The 9,759-nt window shown below is 35.3% G+C and overlaps 2 protein-coding genes across 3 annotated transcripts; one reads left to right on the forward strand and one right to left on the reverse strand.

Moving 5' to 3' along the window:
* Nucleotides 1–2,567: 2,567 nt before the first annotated feature.
* Nucleotides 2,568–5,906, forward strand: LOC102615374 (remorin). Of its 2 annotated transcripts, XM_006491002.4 has the most exons (5): nt 2,568–2,884; nt 4,626–4,691; nt 5,005–5,092; nt 5,284–5,365; nt 5,504–5,906. In XM_006491002.4, the coding sequence occupies exons 1-5, from the start codon at nt 2,698–2,700 to the stop codon at nt 5,696–5,698; spliced, it is 618 nt and encodes a 205-aa protein (XP_006491065.2). In that variant the 5' UTR covers nt 2,568–2,697; the 3' UTR covers nt 5,699–5,906. The 2 variants fall into 2 exon arrangements, with proteins under 2 accessions (XP_006491065.2, XP_006491066.2); XM_006491003.4 differs by lacking the exon at nt 4,626–4,691 and having other exon boundaries at nt 2,572–2,884.
* A 230-nt stretch (nt 5,907–6,136) lies between these two features.
* Nucleotides 6,137–8,582, reverse strand: LOC102615096 (transcription factor MYB17). Its single transcript, XM_006491001.4, has 3 exons — nt 7,822–8,582; nt 7,346–7,475; nt 6,137–7,123 (listed from the first exon to the last, which is right to left on the reverse strand). The coding sequence occupies exons 1-3, from the start codon at nt 7,952–7,954 to the stop codon at nt 6,448–6,450; spliced, it is 939 nt and encodes a 312-aa protein (XP_006491064.1). The 5' UTR covers nt 7,955–8,582; the 3' UTR covers nt 6,137–6,447.
* Between the last annotated feature and the right edge of the window lie 1,177 nt (nt 8,583–9,759).

Below are 9,759 nucleotides of genomic sequence, written 5' to 3' on the forward strand. Positions count from 1 at the left end.
AAAAAGTTAATTTTGAATCTAAATTCGATTTTATTTGTAACAATTTTGTATTAAACTATTAATTTGTTCATAATAGTTTGTAAAAGAAGTTTGTATTCCTAGCATGTTGCGTTACCTACTAATTTAATGTATGTGACTTTTGTAATAGATATTAATGTAAGATATATTTTGAACTTTACTTTTATTTGAATTTTTTATTTTAATATGATTAACTCAAAATTGAAAAAAAAATGTATTAGTTATTCGGGGATCGGGAACCCTCGGGGATCCCCTGTTATTATTCGGGGAGGGGATGGAGATTCTCTCAAGTAATTCTGACGGGGAAGGGGAGGGGACGGAGACATACGCAAAATATCGGGGATAGGTACGGGGAGATCGGTCCCCTCCCCTCCCCTCCCCATTGCCATCCCTGATTCGTACATTTGAGATGCAAGTCTATATTCCTAATTTGTAAAGTTTTAATTTACTTATATATTATAAGTTTGTAATACGAAAAGATACTTTAGTAAGTTCAAAAATTTTACCCAAAAAATATATAGAGCAAATAGATAAAGTTTAAATTAATTTTTTTAGTTCCCAAATCTCGTAAGTTCAAATTCGTAGCCAATCAAAGAAAACTATTTGAAAACCATTTAATTAAACCTTTGGGTACTGATATAAGCCTATTTTAATATAAGTAATGATATAGCCATGAATATTTTTATATAAATAATGTTGTATAAACTAATGTAATATAATGTAATTAGGTAATTAAAACTATAAAGTTCTTACACATAGTTCTTTGTTTTAGAAAATAAAAAGATCGAAGCATAATTGCTAACTCTTTGAGGAGTTGGGCCTTCTACAACTCAATAATGAGTGAACAAACTTGTTCAATGTCTTTTATTCGTGCCCTAGGGTGCTTATGTACAAGTGCATTACAACTATGTACCATGAGGAAAATTGCATTACAACCACGTACCATAAGGAAAAACTAAGAATAATAAAGTAGAAAAACTAGCAAAGCAACTAACGATGTGTCTACTTCACTAACAAATTTTACTTCACTTATTCTTGACTAATAAAAGAAAAAAATGACTTATTATTGACTAATTCAAATAGAAATAAAAATATATTTGTAAAAAATCACTTGCATGATTTATTTTTATTGTTTATCCTTTTAATCAATCAATCATGTTATAACATATTGATGTATATAAGTGTTTGTAATTGTAATATTATAATTTTTAAGGGTGATCTTTTACCTACCCCAAATGATTGACGTGTTCCGCTGCACATCCAATTTCATTAGTTTTTCAGTTATTCCCAACGGCTCCATTTGATTTTTTCTTGAATGACCAAAATGCCCCTTTCTTTGAATTCAAATAAGTTTTACTACATAAAGCGTAGTCCAACATTTTAGATTTATGCTAATGTCCTTAAATAAAAGGTTAATTACATAGCACATGCCTTTATTTTTTTAAAGTAAAGGAAAAAGATTTCATTTTAATTGCAATTAAAAAACTTCTTCTTACAAATCCATTGTCAACATTAATGTTTTTCCGTAGAAAAATCTTATCAATTTATAAAACACATGGCCACAAATAAAAATTTAATAGAGGAAGATATTCTCGTCCACAAAGAAATCTGGATATAGAATAAAATAAAAATAAATTAAAAAAAGTCATAACAAATTCACTATGATTTGAATCACAATCAAATTTGTCTCTTCCGCAACCATTTTCATCGTCACAAAATCCTTATCCACCACCATATTCTTCAACCCAATTTGTAAAATTACCCACGAATCATTAATCAGAGCGTTTGATTTTAAAAACATAAAATAAAATTGAAAAGAAAACAAAGTAAAAAAGAGATAGAATTGAGGAGTATTTCCATTAAAATTAACTGAAGGCACGGGATTGCAAGTCTACCCTGCACCATCAAACTGAGCTGAAAAAGTAATAGAATTGGGTGGACGATGAAACGAGTCAATTTCGTTGGATGCACCGTACAAAATGTCAATTCATTGAGGGGGTTAGGCCAAAAATTACCCTAATTTTTTAATATAAACGGATAGGCAGATTATATATCCTTATTTTAAGAGGGATGTCAATGATAAAACAACTGAGTGAATTCGTGAAAGCACGAGTAATGCGAGCGCGTGGGAGGATGAGATAGTCGCCAGCGAGCATTTTTATTGAAAGGGTACGACTCATTGAAGCGAAACTTAAGTCTGACGTGTTATTTCTTTTGGCTCTGTCCTAAAACGCTCCCGTATGGCACATGCCGACACCGCAGTTTCTCAAGTACTGCTCACACGTGGCAGCATAATAGAACGTTCCCGACTTTACTGGTCGGCAAAAAGCAACCATGCTCAATGCTTTGATGTCAATATCTCTCCGAAACGAAACCAAAGAATGAAGATCCACCGTTGGATATGCTTTTTTTCCGCGTAAAATCAGCGGGATAACACAAGATCAACGGTGATTAGACCATGTGCGTACTCGAAATAATCGAGCTCACATGACAAAACATATTTGATTGTTCAGCTACACTCTTCGAGTGAGAGACGCTGTATATATATTATATCACGTAGAGATTAGAGAGAGCCCCACTGAGGGAACAGAGCCATATTGCACATTATTGAAAGAAAATATTGAGAAGCTAATCGCTTTGTCGTAGTGAGCTGTATACGCGAAGTCTCTGTAGACGATAATGGCAGAGGAGCAAGTGAAGAAAGTAGAAGCTGAGACGCCAGCGGCCCCAGCTCCAGCTCCAGCTCTTGCTCCAGCTCCGGCTCCGGCTGTCCCCAACAACGACGTCGCGGAGGAGAAAGCTGTTGCTCAATTACATGATCAAGAGAAGCCTGTTGATGACTCCAAAGCTCTCGCAGTAGTTGATCGTAAGCTCTCTCTCTCTCTCTCTGTCTGCGAACATAAGTATATAATTTTAATTGCTGCTATTTTAGACTAATTATTCTTTAAATTAATATTGAATGCTTTTACAGGACCTGAGAAAACAAACAGCTTGTATCAAACGAGCTTAATACAATTAACTGACTTATGGAGATTTAAATTTTCATTGTTTTTATACATAAAAATAAATAGAAAATATTAAATAGTTTTGATCATTTGCGCCTACTCTGTTTTTTGAAAATTTAAAGAGATTAAATGATGGAGTTTTAGTGTTCAATTCAGGATTATTTTTCTCAATTTTGATCCATTTATGTTTAGTTTTCTGTTTTCTGAATTTGATTTCTTTCTTTTTCCTTTAATTTTATATAAATGAATATTTTTGTAGATTTAATTTTATATAAAAAAGAAGATTTTAATAATAATAATAATAGAAAAAGACTCATGAATATATTTGTAGCCAATGAAATTTCTTAAGTACCCTTTGTCTCATAATAATCATTAAGGTTTTTGGGTCTAATTTTTATTATTGAGAACCCCTTTTTGAGAGACAGCTTCTCTCCGGTTTGTGTGAAAAAAATCATTTCTTTTTCTCTGTTGATCATTTTTGCAATTTAATATCAAAGCGTTACTTTTGCACATAGAATACTTTTATTTTATATATATATATATATATAGCGGATTAGGCATAAATCAAGATGCTTGTCCACTTTGTTCCATGATTGATGACACTTTAACCAACAACTTATGAAAAGCTTACCGTATTCTATGCATGCTTTAATTAGATGATGGAAGAAATTAACCCTATGCTTTACACCATAGGATTCCAAAAGGAGAGAAAATGATGGGTTTAATCTAAAATTAATGTTGACGGTAGGGTTGATAACAGCTAAGATTCCTTTCTAATTGCTGACGATTGGACTTCCACTTTACTAGATTTTCCATAATGCAAATTTGATAATTATTGTAATTAGTAAATTTAGCATGCATACAAATCTCATCATATTACTAACTGTCTACTATACAAAATACTTGCAATGTACAGCAAAAAGATTTCCCTTTCCCTACGTTAGCCTACTTTGACTTGGCTAATGGCTATTGCTTTATTGTAGAAGTTATTGTGTATTGTAAATATTCATGTAAATCATGTATTGGTATCCCTTGCTTTAAGGGATCAAAGCACAAGCCATATCCTCAATAGGTTGGAAGGAGATCCTATGGTTTCTGGGAAAATCATTTTCTTGCAACATATCATATGTAGGAAGAAACGGGAGTTTACAATTTCTCTTGACTGTTCTTTCATAATATTGAAGCCACTTATATTTCTTTCCTCCAAAGAATGGAATCTGGTGCACAACCAGGTGAAGTTGTTTTACCAGACCTGCCTCGCATGAGCTTGCAATTAGAGGGGTATTATCCTGTTCAGTCATCAATAAGAGGGGCTTATCATGTAAACTACCTTGAATGATGCTAGCTTGCATGCTTTAAGCATGTTATTTAAAGACTAAGGCCACCCATTATACCATAAGATCTGATAAAAACATACAATAATAGTTACTGAAAGGAAAAACTCATTCTAAATTCGAAAATGGACATCCACTTTCATGCATTTTCCTTTGCTAGGTCAAAAAATAATGTAAATCTAGTTCTTTCATAATATGGTTAGTGTTGCATATGTATTTTCTCATCGGAGTACTAGATTTATGTATTTCCATATATTGCCTTTGACAGAAACTCCAGATTCGGCCAAAAAGAAAATTTCAGGGGAAAAGAAAATTTCTGGATCGCATGATAGAGGTAAGGTTTGGGAGTACTTCTGAGAACCTATTTGTTATCTTCTTTATCATGACAGTTGCATAGAACAATCAAATGTTTGCATTAGAGATCACAAGACAATTAGCAAAAGAAATGAGCCAATAATCCTTTTTCTTGCATCTAAGTTAGGGCTGCAGATGTAAATTGTCACATTTTCCATTATTCCAAGTGACTATTGTTTTGCTTTGTTTCTTGTCTAAATTTTCTGTGGAGTGCAGTGAAATGTTTCAATTTTAATTGAATATACAGAAGTTCCTAAACGAATAACATGTGGTTTCATGTTATGCTTTTTCAGATGTTGCTCTTGCAGAGGTCGAAAAGGAAAAGAGAGAGTCTTTTATCAAGGCATGGGAAGAGAGTGAAAAAACAAAAGCAGAGAATAAGTAAGGCTTTCCCTAACTTGTCTTTCTTTTAACAAAAATGCTAGGACTGGTATGCAGCAATATTATTACGCTGGGAGTGCTAGTCACCTTTAACTTAAACATTTTAACCAATGATTAAGCAAAAAATATAAATCAGTTCTTTTCCGTCTGGGATCTGATTTTGAATGAGTTGTGTTGAAAATGTTGAACAGGGCTCAGAAAAAGCTCTCAGCTGTTGCTGCATGGGAAAATAGCAAGAAAGCATCTCTAGAAGCCAAACTGAAAAAGATTGAGGTAACTTAGCCCCTCTTGTGTATTGTTGTACATCTTTGGATTTTTATTTTATTTTTATATCTACTTTGTGGAAGCAACCAAACATGATTCTGGCAGCTTCAAGTTTACATTCAACTTAAGTATATTAATAATTGGTAGGAACAACTGGAGAGGAAGAAGGCAGAGTATGCTGAAAAAATGAAAAATAAGGTAGCTCTAGTTCACAAGGAAGCAGAAGAGAAAAGGGCAATGGTTGAAGCTAGACGGGGAGAAGACGTTCTTAAGGCTGAGGAGATAGCTGCAAAATATCGGGCTACTGGGACCACTCCAAAGAAGCTCCTCGGTTGCTTCTGAAATCAAATTGTTTTTGCAAGTGGTATATTTTTTGTGTTTATGATTATGACTCCCAACTTTATATCTGTATACTTTCTTGTGTCATTGGTGTGCTGTTTTGTGTGTAAATCTCAATGGAACTAAAGCAAATGATAAGATCGAAGTGTTGTGGAATAGAAGTACTATCTGTCTTTTTATTTGTTTGAAACAATAAATATGACTTTCTTAATCCAAGTTCAGAAGCCGTTACCTTTTACATTCAATTTCATTTATTTACTGAACCGTTTCCTCAAAATTTTTGTAAAATCTATCTGAACATTGTTCATTGATCAGTTTGCTTCTTCTATTTTTGTAACTAAAATATATGAACAATGTCCAAATTAGGAATCTGCTAGAGAAGTTCTTATGAAAGCAGGCCAAAAGGAAATGAAACCGTATCTACAAAACTTGAATGCAAAATTGACAGATGCAAAACCGAAATTCTACTGAATAATAAGTATCATACAGAATAAGTATTTGCATATCTAATTGATAGGTTCAAACCGGGTTAGGGAACTTATATATCTTCTATACATGCCAAATAAACTGGGTTTCCGGTTAAACCTATTGATGGTACATTAAATCCTCTAAAACCTACCCAGTTGAAAGAAACTACACCTCTTAACCACCACAAAATTCTCATTTCTCCACTTTTTAACTTCATAACTCATAAGGTTCTGATGCCAAAATTCAAGATCAAAAGTTAAGCAACACCCAACGAAACAGCTTGCTTAGAGCGGGCAGATCAATGAGTCTCCAGTGAACATTGCAGAAGAAGCAAAATAGTTATCTTCTAAGAAACTCATATCATTGTTAATGGGAAAATCTAACAGCAATTGCAGAGAAGAGTCTGAAGAATCCTGCAAGTCATTGGAACTCGAGGTATCAGACCCTGCAACCATATCCTCGGTGCATGACTTAGAGCTCTTGCATTCTGTATCTTCATTTTGATTGCTTGGCGTAGCAGAGGACCCTGCTAAGTTGTGTCCGATCTCCGTTGAGACCGCTGAAACTGATCCACATTTTGTGGAAGAAGAAACCTGAGAATTCGGGCTTTGACATGCAGTTTTCACTCCCTTATTGAACTTCCTGAACGATTCTCCAACCTCAGAATTCCACATGCGAAGAAAATGATCAGAATCAGTCTTTCCCATAGATGGTGTATTGAAGAGTAAGGATTCCCTGGAAAGCCTAGCTTCGGCTTCAAGCCTAGCACTCTCCCACTGTGCCATGTGGCGGGTGGTCGGAGTTGCAGGCGCTTTGATGGCTGGTCCAGAAGAGCTGAAGGGCTCATGAGTTTGTGGATCAAGACCCATGAGGAGCATCCGCTTCTTCAGGTGGGTGTTCCACAAGTTCTTGATCTCGTTATCAGTTCTTCCAGGGAGCTGAGAGGCAATGGCAGCCCACCTGAAATCCATGCATATTAGAGTTATTTCTACAGCCCAAAATGTCAAACAAACCAAAAACTAACGCAACCACGGTGTCGGGCTCAAGCATAATCGATCACGAATGGAATTTTGCCTCCCTAGAGCCAGAAGTTTAAAAAACTAAAGTTTCTTATGAATGAAAATGATCCAAAACGTAATTGAATATAGCAATTTAAAAAAGCCCAGCAGCAGGAAAGAGGACCTGTTTCCAAGAATGCCATGAAGCTGAATGACAAGCTTCTCTTCCTCTTCGGTAAAGGGGCCGCGCTTTATGTCTGGCCTAAGATAATTTGTCCACCTAAGCCGGCAACTCTTGCCACAGCGGAGAAGTCCTATAAAAGCAGAAAGATCATACTAGAACTCTAAAACAGTTAATAGAAATTTTTTACCTAATCAGTCCTCAGAACATGATTAAAATTTTCAGTTATATTATATATCAGCCAAGTGGGATGTTTTATGATATCACAAAATAAAAAATAGCATCACAGAGACTTTTTAACTTTCCTCATGTCCCTCAAATTCTTCGCATCCCAGCACTCAACATAGATCCATAAGACAGCACTTTATGTTTAACCATTGACAAAGCAAAAGGAAAAAGAAAAGTGTCTCTTTTCGTTCTAATGGCTTTTTAACCGAAAGAGAGAAAGAACGAATGAAAGATGAGAGTCAGAGTGAGACCTGCGAGCTTAGGAAGAGAACGCCAGCTGCCATGGCCATTCCGCTTGATGTATTCAACAAGAATCTCATCTTCTTCCGGAGCCCACGGCCCTTTCTTCAAACCCTTCTTATCACAACACGGTGTCCTTCCCATCTCTATCTCTTGTTCACTATCAATGCTCAACGACCACCACCAACAGTAGCACCACCCAATGAACAGATAAAAGCAAACCCTTCAATCTTTAAAGCTCAGCTCACAGTTTGGTTGTGATTTGTGAAGCAAGCAAGTTACACACTAGTAACAGAGAAAAAAGGGCATTAAATGCTGCTACGGTATTTATCTAGGGAAAATCGAAAGTGAAAATTATTATCTGTTTATTGATTGTTGTTCTCATAAATACGTGGGTGCAAGCCAAGAGCATTAGAGCAGAGAGATGGGACGCTCAGCGAGGTTTAAGCTGGCTTTGCAATAAATATAGGGGGGTGTGTGTGTGTATCTACATATATGGATGGAGGGATGTATTTATGTTGACAATTACACGCATTGAGAAATTGAATCATCATTGAGCGCAAGGAAGAAACTTGTACAAACAGTAAAGAGAGTTAATGGGAGGGGTTTCGTTTATGGGGTTTTTCAGAAGCACAGAAGCAATAAAGACGAGAGAAAATGATGCAGTGAAGTTTGAAAGCGAAATGCATTAATGGCGGATTCTCATAAGCTAAGACAAAGAGAGGAACAATTTATGAAGAAAGAGAGAGTTATCGCTGTGACAGTGACTTTCACCGTACGGACACACATATGGTGAGAATCGGGTGTATCGCTTATGGCCGTTGATACGTCGGAGTTTTTTCATGGCAGAGTCACAGTGATGAATAATAAAAAAATTTATTATAATTCATTATTTCACGTGTGTGATTAAAATTCGTATTTTATTGTAGATAAATTCTAATATAGCCGAACCAATCACTTATTTATTTCGATTTTCTCTCTCTTTGGTGAGCCCTACTTAGTTCTCAAGAAAATAAATAATGGAAAAGCATTAATGACCATGAAACTACTTCACATTGAGTTTTTTTTTTCATTTATTTTTCGTTTGTTTAATAAGAGAAAATAAATAAATCTACTAAATTCAGTAATGATTTAGTGAGGCACGTTGTCTAAGTTACACTTGTTTCAACAGCGTTTATGTGAAAAAATATTATGGAATTAGTAACGTGTTTGGTTACTTGTAAGATCATTCTTGTACAAAATGAACAATGCTTCTATTTCATAAAATGCTGGAATTTGAAAACTGAGACAGGCTTTGATTTGAGGATCGGGCTACAGTATAACTGTGGTACCATGTCACAATTGTATCAGTCGTTGAATCTATTTAAATGAGTGGAGTCTATTTAAATAGATAAAAATCTAACGATAGGGTACAACTGTGGCACGATATGACAGTTGCACTACAGTTTTATCCTTGATTTGATTAAAAAAAAAAAAAAAAAAACTGAGGCCAGCGCAGCTTCGCCCTTGTGGCGTGGGTTTCAGTATCAGTGTTTGTGTAAGAAGTAAGAGAAGTTATTACTGAGTTCAAAATTTTGGTAAGACGCGAGTGAGGAGCGTGGTCCAATCCAATGATGACATATCATCAATCATATGTTGGCGCGTGGTCAACCCTCTTCTGCTGACCTGATGCCATGTTGGCATGGAGAGGGCAAAGAGTTAAAGAAATTTCCAAGTAAAGCAATGCTATTGGCTCTTGGCTATTGGCCACAGTCTAGTTAATCAGGAAATTAGTCAAGCCTCATAAATGCAGTCAATGGCAAGGTCAAAAATATCCGAAATGAGTTGAAATTGATGAGTCGGTGATTTTTTTGACCGGTAGCTGTTTCTGCTTCGATCATTTATTTATTATTGGACCTCTGTTTGTGCTCCCTCCAGTTTTGTAGGTTATTTATGCTTTTGGATACGTG

The sequence above is a fragment of the Citrus sinensis genome, chromosome 3 (assembly GCF_022201045.2).
Source record: "Citrus sinensis cultivar Valencia sweet orange chromosome 3, DVS_A1.0, whole genome shotgun sequence".
In the NCBI taxonomy this organism is placed as follows: Eukaryota; Viridiplantae; Streptophyta; class Magnoliopsida; order Sapindales; family Rutaceae; genus Citrus; species Citrus sinensis.

Coding starts and splice junctions, on each gene's coding strand:
- LOC102615374 (XM_006491002.4), top strand. CDS start 2,698: ATGGCAGAGGAGCAAGTGAAGAAAGTAGAAGCTGAGACGCCAGCGGCC. Junction 2,885..4,625: donor AGCTCTCGCAGTAGTTGATC/GTAAGCTCTCTC, acceptor TGCCTTTGACAG/AAACTCCAGATTCGGCCAAA. Junction 5,093..5,283: donor AAAACAAAAGCAGAGAATAA/GTAAGGCTTTCC, acceptor AATGTTGAACAG/GGCTCAGAAAAAGCTCTCAG.
- LOC102615096 (XM_006491001.4), bottom strand. CDS start 7,954: ATGGGAAGGACACCGTGTTGTGATAAGAAGGGTTTGAAGAAAGGGCCG. Junction 7,476..7,821: donor TTCTCTTCCTAAGCTCGCAG/GTCTCACTCTGA, acceptor CTGCTTTTATAG/GACTTCTCCGCTGTGGCAAG. Junction 7,124..7,345: donor CATGGCATTCTTGGAAACAG/GTCCTCTTTCCT, acceptor CATGGATTTCAG/GTGGGCTGCCATTGCCTCTC.